This window comes from Poecile atricapillus, chromosome 3 (assembly GCF_030490865.1).
Source record: "Poecile atricapillus isolate bPoeAtr1 chromosome 3, bPoeAtr1.hap1, whole genome shotgun sequence".
NCBI lineage: Eukaryota > Metazoa > Chordata > Aves > Passeriformes > Paridae > Poecile > Poecile atricapillus.
The window spans coordinates 32,878,625-32,893,003 of record NC_081251.1 but is presented as its reverse complement, the minus strand read 5'-3'; the positions used below and the strand labels follow the sequence as shown (position 1 = coordinate 32,893,003).

Genomic DNA, 14,379 nt, shown 5'->3' with positions numbered 1-14,379 from the left:
ATATTCCATGGAGAGAAACAGATACTTCATCTTAAATATTTACCTTGTGGAATTAGCTTTTAAGGTATCGAATTGCTTTATTCACCTGCGTGGCAGGTTAATTCTCCACAGAGATTATTAGAGAAACTGCTGGTAACAAGCTCACAAAACCAGGTCTTTCAAAGTTGTCTAGCTGAGATTAATAACAGATGGTGAGTCATGCCTCAAGTTCAAAAGGTCTGAAGATTGTCCTCACTCAGCCTTTTGTACAGCCTAATAGACACAGTAATTTCTTGAAGAGTTGAGAGATCAGAAAATGCTCTAGACTTGTCATGACCCTTTCCCAGCTGACAGTTCTGAGCCGTTCCCTGTGGGCTTCCTGCTTCAAGACAAGGCTTGTACTGTACTTGGTGGGTTTGCATCTCCATGTTGAGCCTATGGCCATCACCTGGGTCTGTCTTCACCATTTCCCCCACTGCTTCTTTACTGTTCCTGCTGCCTCTTTCAGATTAGAAAACTGATCCAGCTAAAAGAAATACCAAATACCTCTAACAGCAACATGAGTGGGAACTACTTCAGCAAGAAACAGTGCTGATTTTAAGCACTGATGCTGGTGTAAATCTAGCATGTAACATCTCATGAGATCTGTTCAACATTTGTAAAGTATTTGGAGAGAGCTGCTATTCTGATGACAGAAATTTGGTTATGGTACACAGAAAGTGCCATTGGAAGTACCTCTGTGTGCATTAAGAACTCATCAGGAGTTTTCAAACAGTGTAGTTAACTTCAATAATTCGTTTAAGTATCAGTTTATACTTATTGCCAATTCTGATGCTTCTTCAACTTGAAATATTTTTTTCTCAGGTGTATCACTCTGATATGGAAACCTACTTCAGTGGATACGATGGATCAAAATACATTATGCAGCCATGGTTGAAAAAACTCTACCCTCATGACTGAGCACTTCAGAGCCTGTACATGTAATGTACATCCAGATGACAGATGTCCTTTTTAAACTTGAGCAAACAGACAGCAGGATAAAATGTGTATTTTTTCCTATGATTAAATAAAACATTCCTAAGCAGGTTTTATGTTGAACACTCAATTTTGTCAGAAGTGAACACGTTGCATGTTCAGTTTGCCATGACTCAGCAATGGAGATTAATTTCCTTCCAGTTTTGGAAGGAAAGGTATAAATGTAATGCAGGTTCAACCAGGGGTGCCAAATGTTTGGCACATCAAATATCTCGCTGTTTTACAGGGAGCAGGGGACAAAAATAAGCAGCTGTATAAGAACCGTACTTTGAGAATTAACTGTAACCTTAATTTTAAGGTATGGACTTAACGTAAGTATGAAGTAAAAAACATCAAAAAGCACAAGAAAGCATAAAAATTTTATTAAGGAAATGCATAGGATTTGAAGGTTTCTAGAGCAACTTGCTTCTCCTGTTTTCTTTTCCCTTTATCTCGAACACAGCAAACACTCTACAAGAAGCATAAGCAGTAGCATTCTGGATTCTTTCCTGCAGAGTCTGTGAATCAGCAGAGTGTGACAGGTGACTGTCTATGTGGCCTCCCCATTCTTTTGTTTCTTCTTCTTTTATCAATAAAGGCTTTCCCAATGCCTGGCCAAATAGTCGACATACTTCCTGGGCTTTCCGGCGCGTGTTTCCAACGGCAGTGACACACACTTGACGGCTGAGAGGTAGAAGCAGCAGCACAATAACAAGCAGGTCCAACTGATGTTAAAAAAAAAGCCTGGCAGGAACACTGGTACACGGCGGGTTTTGTAACTGCAGAGATGCTAAGGCACACCACCTTCCCCCAGCTTCTGGGCCACAGCTTGGGTGAGGGGAGAGTGTGTGGAGGAAATGTCAGCATCCTCACTAGTTCCGATGAGATCAAGCATTTCTAACGCTTGTATGCTGCCGGCATCCACGCTGAGTCGTGCAGAGCAAGAGTTCAACCCTTGCTCCAGGCATTTCAGTGGCTCAGCTGCAAGGCATACTGACACCTGCTTAACCTCACTGGCCATATTTCCTGATCTCCTGTAGATAACTCTGTCATTCACTTTTGGCATCTCTGGAACCTTTAACAGCAGCTAATTAAGCTTGCTTCTTGGACCAGGCAGTTCTAGACTTAAAAGAGGCAAAACCCCAACCAAGACTTAACTTCCTGCTGTCCCTCCCACTCAGTTGGGAGCAGCCTGGACTGTGAATAGTCAATACTTAAAAAACAGATCAAGATTGTGAGCTTCAGGGCAGGATGTTTTGATGCTGAAGAAGTGCCACACATAGTTCTTTCCAGATCATGTCAGCAGCTAACAGTAATGGGAGTTGGCAAGGGTACTTAAAATTACCTATATCTGGTAACACACTTGCAACCTCATGAATAAATACAAATGAAATCTACACATGATGATGTAATCAAGGCCAAATTCTGTTGACCTAAGATTCACAGCAGATTATACTCCAGTGGAAAAATAATTTTTATTACATTCTGCTTTTGCAAAGACACAAGAACAAATTCTATCTTCTAGGCTGAACAGCATTAATTTATAAGTTATACTTAAATACTGAAATCTCTAACATAAATATTAATAGGTGTGAAGGAAACTACTTGCTCCCATTGTAAACAACATAAATTATGTATGAACTGAGGCTGTAAGATTTTTGGCATGTGTGAAAACTTACCGAAGGGTGTCTATGGCTTCTGGTGTATGGTAGAAATGAGGTGGACTGATGGTAACAGAGGTTCCTAACTTTTCAGTGAGTAGATTGCAAACATTCTGCATTTTTCCAAAATCACTGAATATGATACAGACCTGGGAGTGAGCGAACAGACATCACATGAGTAATATTTTCCACTATGATTAAGCACTTTCATTTAAATCAGTATAAGGCCAGACATTGATAAGGTAACTAAACATACTAGTCCTGTATACAACTCCAACATTTATGAACTTAGAAGACTTCCATATAGCCCTAGAGACTAGTATTAGGTTTGCAACAGAAAGAAGTTCATTAAATGGTTTAAAACTGAGGATTAAGAAATCCCTTTATGAGGAAATACAGCATTCTTGGTATGCAGGCAACCTGAAGAATGAATGTGCTCTTCGGTGCACATGACTGTACAGATCCTGGTTCATCACTTCTTAGATTGCTAGACACTAATTATGCAGAAGTGCTCAAGAAAAATGATGTGGAAAACTGTGCACAAAGGAAAACTACATTTTAATTCCAAGCATTAGGTTAAAGAAACCTCAGCTATGAGATTAAGCTAAACCAAGCCCAGTTCAGCTTGCAGTGGGCTCCAAATCCTTTGTTGTCTGAACAGACTCACTGCAGTGCTGAGAGGGAACTGGGCACTTCACATTTGGATTAAAAAATTTAAACACCTAGTTGTCTCTGGCTTTAAGAAGCATTAAATAAAGATGCATTAGGAATTCAGTTCCTTCCCAAATGCTATGAAGCAGGAATCACTATCAGCCCTGGATCCAGAGCCTAGTAGTTTTCCTGGTGGAAACTCCAGCCAAGCAGCAACTTTCCAGGTAGGAACCAGCTTTTCTCTGTGGCAAAGCACAGCTGCCAAGACTGAAGCAATGACACTAAGCTGATACAGCATTCAGCAATCAGAAATCCTGGATCCCTAACTCTACTTTCAGAAAAACTAAAACCTCAACTTCAAGTACAGTGTTCTCACCATGAGTCAGGTTCACTTTCCCTCTTATCCCCAACTCCCTTCTTTTTGCATACTAATACAGCTTCCACAAAAGCCAAAGAAAAATCCTACAGTAAAGAAAATTCTACTGCTAACACCTGTGACATACAGTTATCCCCGTGGCTGCTGCAGTCTATGGATCACTCTACCCCAGTGAAAGGATATGACACAGAAATCCAAGTAACAGCATGTCAGGTGCACTGCAGCAGCTTTCTGTGTGAATACCAGAGATTTACCTTGTGGAGAATGAGATAATTCAAGGAAGCTGAGTCTCTCAGTGAGTGAGGAGGGAGATACTTCACATACAGAGTAAGCTAAAATGTATTTATTGGCAATTATCACAAAGTAATTAATGCTCTCGTTGCCCTTTGGTGCAGTACCTGATCCTAGCTTGGATCCTTGCACTGGCACTGCCACCTCTTCAGTGGCTCTGAGAGGTGCAGTGTCAATTGAACAGAAACTGAAGATGAATCTACACCTACAGTTTTTTCTTCAGTGGGAGTACTTGCCATACATATAAAAAGCATACATCCCCCTGTGATGTTTTGCCAGAAAACTGTCATAGCTGTATTTTGTGGAAAGAGTCACTATGAGGACTGTCATTGTGTTTTCCAGATTGCCATCAGCATTTACAAGATCTGTTCCTTCTAGGGGATGAAACAAAAGAACGATGAAACATAAGAACTATGGGTCTTAAGCAGGAGATAAATTGGTCAGACTGGGGCACTTTTGGGCACTCAAGAACTTCACTTTTGAAAAAGAAGCACTTGATCAGGTACCCTCAGGGGCACAAAACAACTGAGCAATAGCTACTTTAGCTGTTCCCCCTCCTACAAAAAATCACAATTTTAATTTAGATTTACATCTAATAAATTACATTTACAATTACAGAGAATACTTGAACATTAAAATGCAAAGAAGTGTTTTAACTTCATCAGTTATTAAGGTTAAAAAGTCTCAGAAAGTAACATGAGGCTATGCAAAATTATTAGAAAAATTCCAAGGTTTCGATAAGGCTGTAAATGACAAGAAGTTATGGTTTATGAGGAGGCAAGTGTATTAAGAAATTCATAAAACCAACATAATCTTCCTCCCATGAGAACATCATGCAATAAATGAACTATTATGATAAAGATATTACAGAGCTTTGTGATCTTATATGCAACTTCATTTTTCTGCATATTTTCCTTTGTTATAGCATGAATTAAAATTATCTCCTTACAGTTGAAAGAGAATCTTCAATTCTTCATTATACTTTTAAATAGCTATTTGTCTGGGAATTTTTCAGTCTTCTAAAATTTTTTTACAGGAGACAAATGGTATAGAGTTTGTAGAATGAAGTAACACAGGATTTCCAAGACTTTTTACTTACATGTAACATAGATATAATGGCAAACTCTTTAATAGAGAAGTGAGTGGAAGTCAGTTTTAAATTCATTTATATTGCTAAAGTAGGCAAACATGTTGGCCAACAGAACTTCATTGGTTTATGAAGCTGTACTAATGAAACAAGGATACACATAAAGGGAGAAGCAAGGAGGGACTAATCTCTGCATTAAGAGTGGCCACACTGCTACCTCAGTGAGCAAGGCAGCCAAAATAGCAGCACTGTGGCTGGATTCTTCCAGTTCCAAGTCCCAGGTCCCAGGCAACCACACAACGCTGCAACAGCAATTACAGCTGGTCCAAGCTGCTTACAAATCAACACTAAATCCAAGCAATTAGCTTTCCACATATAATCCTTGTTGTATAAAAACTAATAGCAGAAGGTGCATAATTGGTTAAGTTACCATTTTAGACTGAAGTTGTAAGCCTAAGCCTGTCTGTAGCCTAAACAATAATTCATATAGTAATTAATAATAGAGTTTTATTAATTTTTAAGCACAGGTCATCTAAAAAACATGGTGATTTAAGCTCTCAAGGTAGTAGGTGTCTCCATGAGAAAGCTAAAGTCATTCAGAACATGACACTGAAGCACACCATTTAAGTATCTAAATCCAAATTTTCTTCTTCAAATTCTCAGTCATTTCTGTATTTATTTGTGTTATTTAGATGACAATATGCCTTAAAGCAAGCAAACTAAGGAGACTGAACTTGTTTAAGAGGACTGTAAACCACAGCTCTATAAAGCAGCTATCATTTTATTGCAGGCTTCTAGGTTTACTTTGTAAGAATCTCTAAACTTGCTGGGTAGTGATTAAAGTTTTATGATCTACAAAAATACATTAGCTGAACACACATAATTTCCCTCTGAATGTTTCAAGAATAGCATTTATTTCCCTACTATGGCATGAATGTGCAAATATATACTTCCTTTAGCAGATACTGAAGTAAATGGGATTATTCCCATAATATCTGCATTTCACAGAGCACTTTTTACCTACAAAATTCTGAGCCAATTACCCAGAAACAATTAGCTTTACTTTACTTAGAGCAAGCTGATGGCAGAGTTGTATAGAAAAGGCCAAAATCCAGGTGCTGTGTACCTGTGGTCTAAGCAGATCTTGCATTTGCTCCCAGTTCAAGGAGGTAAAATAATGAAAAAAAAAAAAAAAAAGAAAGCTGAGCTGGGGGAAAAAAAAAAGGGTTATTAACTGAAGCAGCTTTCTGAACTCACCAACTCCTTGCAAGAAGCAGAGGGCAGGAAGGGCTATGGGTGAAGGAGAGTTAAGAATTGTTGGTTTGCTCACACTGCCCCAGAACCAAATACGTCAGTCTGTAGCATCAGATAACATTTAAAATGCACACATTCATCTGAGAAGAAAACAAGTTCTGCACACAACAGAGGACTGCAGCTGAACTCTGCTATAAACTGCAGCCCTTAAATAGTTTTTCTGGACTATGCTGCCATTATGCTCCTTGGTCTGGGAAAAGATAGTCTGCAAATTTTTACAGGTCAGTGACACGCTTCTTTTATTTTTGGTTAGGTTGAATACATACCTCTGCTTCCATTTGGTAAGTATTTTCTACTCTGCTAAAATCTTCTGTTACAGTCATATTTTCTTCCTAAAACAAAGTAGAGGAATATAACCTTAAAAGACAGAAATTAAGCATCTGCTGTATGTACATGGTGTCCTATGAATGCTGAACTGTTTTGGCATATGACTTTGCAACAGAAATTTTGAATTTTCCAAGCAAATATCTTCAGTTAAAAATTAGTTGGATGCTAAAGACTTCTTGCATTATTTTAAGTCAATTATACAGTAGTGCTATAATGCGATTTTGCTGCTATTCCCTTGAAGAGAACAATTAGGTCATAAAAAGTGGCTGCTAGGTAGAAGCTGTGTGTATTAGAATGTAGCTGTAAATTCACCTGGTACAAGAAATCTAGAAGCTTCAAGTGCTTTCAGAAAGTTAGTATGTGAGAAGTGCTTTTCAGACCCCTATTTTAAGACATTTTAGCAGCAGCAGCAGCTTGTAGCAAGGTCATATGAACAAAAACTGAACAGCTATTATTCTGGCATAATGGTAACCCTTGAAAAAGGCTGTTCCACCAGTGATACCTCGGCATCAACAGCAGCTACACTGGTCAACATAGTGGCTGCACAGAGCACTAGCAAATCCTGTAGGACGTAAAAATAAGATACTGAACTCAGGAAGATACAGAATAACTGCAGTTACATGTGACTATTTGACCAGCTTGCTACTGGTCTAGCAGTCATGTATCTTTCACCCACTTCACTCCGCAGTAAACAGTTTGAACGACCAATTTATTGTGTAATTACTCTAGCAAAGCAAAAAAAATCACAGCCTACACTTTAATTGCAGCTTTGCATGAACGGTAGTAAAGCAGATACCCAGCCTTCCAGTTACTAAAAAAGTTTTGTTTACTAAATTCATTTGCATTGAAATTTCAAAATTTGTATTGTGATTGATTGGTAGTGCTCAAATTCAAGCATGACAATCCTATTTTTAGATATTTTGAGAAAATCTCTAGTAAGGGCAAGGATTAACAAGGGCCAGTAGTCCATAAAAGCTGTATTTTTTCTTTCATGTGGCTGGCTGGGGCTTGCTAAAGAGTGACCAAGAGAGTCTAGCACCAACAGGTCATTTAATTTAAAAAATGGGGCAAATCTTACTATTTATGATAGAATCCAATTACAATTGCCAAGAAAGATTTTTTTTCCCCAGAGGTTTCACACATCTTATAGAAATTACCACGCAGAAAACACAAACTTCTACAACTTGTATCTTACAGAAACAGCTGTGCTGCAACACAACTGTAAACACAAAAAAATGCATTTGCTTTCCCCTGTCCCCTCTCCTTAATCCTTTTTAAAAACAGGTTCTCTTTCCTGCTGAGCAAATCCAAGCCTTGGAATTTGGCTGTGCCCTCCCAAGGTTCCTGTGTATTTAAGGACACTGCCATCCTGTGGCACCAAGCAAGATCGATATTATGGAGTGAAAGATCATTTTGCACCATGTATTACAAAATTTCCTTCAGAGCTAATTTTAATGCCACCAAATTTGACAGTAGCTGTATGTGCTACTGAAGATAAATGGAAGAAATAATTGTTGACGTCATAACAAGGTGGCCTTCTGTGATACATTCTCTGTTAGATACTTTACTTCCATTTGTGACTGTGTTCACGCAAAGATATGAAAAAGATAGGTAGAAGACAACAGAATTTTAAATTGGAATCAAGACTGAGACTAATTCAAAAGCAAAATTTTTTCTTCCCTACTGTTTATGTCTCCTACTCATATTTTGGCTAAGGAAATACCCATTTGATTGCAACAGCCACAGAAGAAATACTCTTCACTGTGACTTAAGGAAAGCTGCACTTCAGGTGTTCTGGACATCTGGAATAACTTTCACCATTTTCTAAATCTGTGGGCCAAGAATCACAGAAAAAAGTTAAACTAATATAACAATATTGGTATCTCTATAACCTCAGAAGCCACTGAACAACTCTTAACAGAATCACACTTGAATTTTGCTTATAAAGCCCATTTTTTATGTGGCATCACATCACCGCTGCAGGCAATCTAAAATAAACAAAGATGAAAAAGATAGGCAATACCCTATCAAACATATCAAGTCTAGAAATATGCTTTGCTTTATATTTTTACTCTTTTCAACTGAACACAACTTTTCCTCCTATCTGCTACTTCTGAACAATGTCTTCATCACGGGGCCATTGTGCCCACCCACATGACACCAGCTGTTTATAGGAATGACTGCTTTTTTCCCCAGAAAAAACACGTAAAAAAATAAATGAGTAAGTTAGCAAAAGCACACTTCAGGGAGACAAGTATGTAACAACACACTAAGAGAACAGCCCATCTGCACATAAAATTATGTGTTCTGCTCCTGGCTAATGACTTACCAAAACTATGAGATCTTTTTATGACATACAAGCCAAGCCTGAGCAAGGGAAAGCGTTTATAGTTTGGAATGTGCGCTAATGCCCGTTGGGTAACGTATTCTGATACGTGTAACTGTAAATAAAAAATATCTGGAGACACTTGAAAATGTCTCTTAAAATCTACTTGTATATTTGAACTGATATATCCAGTATAACTCTACAGTATGAAAAATAAAGATATCTAAACAATCAAAGAGTTATCTTCTTCCCTCTGTTCATGGCATTTTTGTTCTTGGCACTATGAAAATGGTTAATGAGAGCCTTGAGATATACTCCTGTCTCCTCACAGTCACTCAAGCATCATCTCCAGATAGTTAAGGATAGTGAACACCTTCTGGGATTGGGTAGCTGTGCTCCAGCCTCTTATTCCCTAACTCTGTCTGGCCTGCTTGGCATGAGATGACAGAATGATAACCCAAAAATCTACAGTGAAAAGGTTTCTGCTGCTTAATGAAGAAACAACAGAAGTATATGTAACAGTTATTACAAGAAAAGACAAAAAGCACATTTGTACTCAGCAAATGAAGGGTACTCTGGGTAGACTATTTCTTTAAATATGTGGCAATATAAAAAAAGTGATGCCTTACACAGGTTTTTACCTTTATTCAGGGATATATTGACATTGGAAGACTTTGCAACTGAGTGAGCAAACTTTAAAACCTTTTTTAACTGATTGTATGGATGTGCACCCATAACTGTGACTCCTGAATCAGTTTTGAAATATGGAGAATACTGCACATAAATCCAAGGGAGGTATCCCAGTTCACACAATCTCTAACCCAGAGCCTACCAGATATAGTTTGCTAGATGGTTTGCTTTGTCCAATAACACTCTGACAGGTACAAGAAATATTATCACTGTGATTTTAAACAAGGTGCCAATGCCTGCTGTTAGATATAGCCATTAAAGAAAACAAGTGTCATCTCCACACCACTCCCCAAATAAATCATATGTGGCAAATATAAAATCTGTTTGCTTTTAGAGAAAGAGAAGAAAATGTTACTTTTGAGCAGCTGGGCTGATTAAGGGAGATTGCTTTGAAGGCTGCAGGGAAAGTAAAATCAATGGGGAAACCACATTCTGTGCTCTGAAGTGTTGCATATACTTACAGCACTCTATAAATAAATGCCACTATGTGCATCTATTTCTGATTAAAATACTGTGTAAATGTATATGGAAATCAGGTGCTGCCCCCAGGCATCCTGAGAAGCTGCTAATGCAAGCTCCTGCTGCTGCAAAGGTTATGCACTTCTGATCTCAGAGACTTCCTACTATAGCAACAATAATGGTTAAGGAAATTGTTCAGTGGATTAATTAAAAATAAATATATAGCATAGTTAGATGATTTCTAAAGAGGCCTTAGATAAGCTTGCAACAACTAGAACCATATGGAGATTGTGAAGAGAGATTAATTTTACAGTTGTCTAGAATGGTATTAGCTGCAAGTGAAGTTAGCAAACGCAGTTAAGAACAAATTGCCAGCAGTGAGAGTTGTTAGTGGAAAAGCTGCAAGGCAAATAAAAGCTCCAGCAGCAGAGTGATTTAAAACTGGATGGAACAAAGCACTAAAAATTATACTGTGGGGAACTACTCTGAAAAAAAAATAACTTCATGTTGTTTTTCTCAGAGTTCCCTAGAGCTAACACTTTGCTAACACTGAGAAACCCACAACTCAACCATCATTTCACAGTCTCTCAACTAAGTGGAAAGAACGCTTCCATTTTCCAACAAACAGCATCTCAAAAACAGAAAAAGATTGCTGTGAAATTATTATAACTATAATAAGACACTGAATGCTCTCACATTGTAAAAACAGCCCACTCTCAACCCTGCTTGCCTGTTCACATTATATTTCTGAACCTGACAGTTATAAACCCAAATAAAACCATTTGTTTGTCCAAGTTGTGCTTCAGTTTACAATCCTTTTGTCTAGCCTGGAGTAGTACACACAGCCCTTCGAAAGCACACACAACTATTTAACATCCTGTTGTGTGCCAGCCACCACATGTTGGATGCTCCATGCTATCCCAGTTCAGTCAAAAATTTTGTCTCAAATCAAAATGGGAATTCAGATTTTCAGATTCACTGTAGGGTAAATACCTGCAACTAACTTTTCTAATCTGGCCAAGCTCTGAAGAGCTATTTAATTACAGTCAGGATGAAAATGCCCCATAATCGGACAGCTCACCATGGTGGTGGGTACAAAGCTTAGTATTTTCTCTATTAATAAGAATGAATGTATGCTGAATTGTTTTGTCTCTCATTCCTCTTAAAATCCACCACTTTAAATTCCTGCGAACTCACTTAACAGAAACTGAAGGCATTTAACTTGTAATCCCTTCTAAAAATGCACCAGTTTTTGCTGAATGAGTCATCCTGATGGCAATGGAACCCATGACAAGTGCTGCCCGTGACAGACATGCACCCAGCTATGATCAATACCTAGCCTAAAGCAGCCTCCATGTCCCCTTGCCATCTAGTCCCAGAGCTGCAATATGAGCTTCTTCAGGGCCTAAGTGGTCTTCTTTATTGCCTTCTTTATTCCTGAACAATTTGTATAGATGCTACAGCGACCACCTAACAGTTAAAAAAACCCAAACAGGTAATCCTATTTTGTTTGGGAAATGAAAAGTTGGAGCCAGTACTTATCTTCAAAACCAAACAGCATCTGAAATGTAGGCATGCAATTTTACTATGGGCACATCACTGTTTAGGCTCAGTAACTTACTCTCTTACTTTACATTTACTAATTCTGACTGGCCCTGTAACATCCTGCAGCATCAGGAAACCCTCCTGCAATTCCTTTTTACTCCATCGAATAATCTGGTGCTCATAGTAAACTCTAGCATCTCCCTTTTCCCCCAGTTTATCTGTTAAAACAACTCAAAAGGCACAAACTTCCTAGGGAACTTCAATAAGAAGTAACTTTTGAAAAATTGCATATTCCATAAAAGATCAGCTTTTTTCTGTTTTTAAGAGCCCTATGTGTGGAACACTCTCCAAAACTCTTATGTGAAATCCAAAAACATCATCAACACAATTGTTAGGACAAATAGATCCTTTATGGAGGATGTACTGTTTGGCCAAAACTTAAAGGCAAGACTGTGCTTTTTTCATTGTTGCAAAATTACTTCCAGAGGCTAAAAAACTCACTGTGATAAAGGAACTTTTTGGGTCCACAAGGGGCTTCTGTCACTTCAGCTATCTTGATCATATCTTGTGTTTTTCAGAACATCTTTGCTTAAGCAGAACAATAAAGAGAAAGACGAAAGAGCTCTGTATTTGTTGCTAAGCTCTGCTAATTACACAGTCTGACGCACACAGTATGCTGCTGTATATAACTTTATCAGTTTCAACTGCATGCACGGGCGAATGCTGTATTACACAAACAAATCACAGAATTAGGCTGGAAAAGACCCCTGGTATCATCGAGCGCAGCCTCTGACCGAACACCACCGTGCCGACTAGACCATGCCACTGCGAGCCACGTCCAGCCTTAAACGCCTCCAGGGACGGCGATTCCACCGCCGTGGGAGCCGAAGCAGGATGGCTTTCGCATGCTAAACAAGCAACTTGTTGGAAAGCCCGGGTAGCGACATTCCACCTTTTCCGCTGGGACTGGATGGCTGCAGCTTTCCATAGACAGGCGGGCTTTCCCAGCAGTGCCCCGCGGTTCCCGAGGCAGAGGACCGAGAGCTCCAAACCCGTCACTTCCCTGCTTCCCTCCGGCACCAAGGCCCTCCGCGGGCGCCTTTCCTCAGGGCCGCTCCGGCGGGACAGCACCGCACCCGGCCGGCTGCCGAGCGGGACCGGGAACTGCCCCGGGAACTGCCCCGGGAACCGGGAACTGCCCCGCCCGCTGCCCCCCTCGCCTTCCCCCGGGGAACGCCTCGGCGTCTCAGCGGGCCACGGGCGGCGGAGCTCACCGGGATGCCGCGCAGGCGGGCGCTGTGGGCGATGTACTGCAGCCGGCGGGACACGCTGCTCCGCGCCTCCGCGGCCGCCTCCTTGCGGCTGCCGAGCCGCATCGACACCCGTGCCCGGTCCGGGCGGGCGCTCAGCTCCGCGCTGCCGCTCACATGCACCTCCCGCCCGGGCAGCACAGGGGTCCCGACGCGTCCCTCCGGGACCGGGGACGGGGCCAGGTCGAGCTCGGCGAAGACGCGTGAGGGGGCCGGCGCGGGCGGCGCCATGGCCGCGGCTATGGCGGCCCCTCACGGCACCATGGCAACCCTGGGGCGCCACGTCACAGCGCCCGCCCGCTCCCGGCCGCCGCCGCGCGGGCCCGGAGCCCGCCGCTCCCGCCGGGGCCGGCATCGTCAGGCGTCCTTAAGGTTGGAAAAGAGCTCTGGGTTCATCGAGTGCAACCTGTGACTGGACACCACCATGTCAACTAAACCATGGCACAGAGTCTTTCCTAAAACAACTCCCAGGACGGTGACTCCCCCATCTCTCTGGACACTCCCTTCTGATTTATAATCACCCTTTCTGTGAAGAAGTTCTTCCTAATGTCCAACCTAAACCTCCCTGCTGCAGTTTAAAACTTTGTCCTCCTATCCTGTTTCCTGGGAAGTCCCTCTGCCGCTCGCTGAGGGGACACTGCCACGGCAGTGTCCGAGGGTGGCACCCAGCCGTGGAAGTGGCTAAGCACAGGACAAGAGGACAAGATTCATGCCCTGGCCCAAGCAGGGTCAGCCAGAGCAGGTTGCCTAGGTCCATGTCCAGTTGAATTTTTAATATTTCAAAGGATGGAAACTCCAGAACCTCTCTGAGCAACTCAGGTCTGACCATACTCAGAGTAAAAAGAGAGGGTTTTTATGTTCACCTGGGGTGTCGTGTGTTTTAATCTGTGTCCACTGTGCCCTGCCACAGGGCAACACTGAAGGCAGCCTGGCTTCTTGTCTTCCATCTATCAGGCATCTTTGTACAGACTTCTGAGAGCTCCCTGCTCTTTCTCTAGGCTGTAATTCCATCTCTGTCAGCCCTTCCTAGTAAGAGAGGTGCACCAGTCCCTTCATCATGTTCATGGCCTTTTGCTGCACTTTTTTTAGTATGTCTATATCTTCCTTGTTTTGGGGAATCCAGAAAACAGTCCAGGTGTGCCTCACCAGTGCTGAGCAAGGGGGAAAGATCACTTCCCTTGACCTGCTGGAAATGCTTCCCCTAATCCAGAGCAGGGTGCAGCTGGCCTGCTTTTTTGTCGTGGGGGGTCCATGATCTGCCTGTTGTCCTTTTCTGCTTTCCAGCCAGTGAAGCCCCAATGTGCACTGGTGCACAGCATTGTTCCTCCCCAGATGTAGGTTTTGGTGTT

At 41.3% G+C, this 14,379-nt stretch overlaps 1 protein-coding gene across 2 annotated transcripts; it reads right to left on the bottom strand.

Annotated features, from left to right (window-relative positions):
* Positions 1–1,230: 1,230 nt before the first annotated feature.
* Positions 1,231–13,291, bottom strand: IRAK1BP1 (interleukin 1 receptor associated kinase 1 binding protein 1). 2 transcript variants are annotated; one of them, XM_058836819.1, is made up of 4 exons: positions 12,995–13,291; positions 6,640–6,705; positions 2,673–2,803; positions 1,231–1,677 (listed from the first exon to the last, which is right to left on the bottom strand). In XM_058836819.1, exons 1-4 carry the CDS (start codon positions 13,259–13,261, stop codon positions 1,407–1,409), a joined length of 735 nt encoding a protein of 244 aa, XP_058692802.1. In that variant the 5' UTR covers positions 13,262–13,291; the 3' UTR covers positions 1,231–1,406. The 2 variants fall into 2 exon arrangements, with proteins under 2 accessions (XP_058692802.1, XP_058692803.1); XM_058836820.1 differs by having other exon boundaries at positions 1,452–1,718.
* Between the last annotated feature and the right edge of the window lie 1,088 nt (positions 13,292–14,379).

Excerpts from the sequence above, each read along its gene's own strand:
- IRAK1BP1 (XM_058836819.1), bottom strand. The coding sequence starts at position 13,261 with ATGGCGCCGCCCGCGCCGGCCCCCTCACGCGTCTTCGCCGAGCTCGAC. Across the intron at positions 6,706-12,994 it reads CCCGCCTGCGCGGCATCCCG|GAAGAAAATATGACTGTAAC; the intron begins GTGAGCTCCGCC and ends ACTTTGTTTTAG. Across the intron at positions 2,804-6,639 it reads CTTACCAAATGGAAGCAGAG|GTCTGTATCATATTCAGTGA; the intron begins GTATGTATTCAA and ends GCTCACTCCCAG.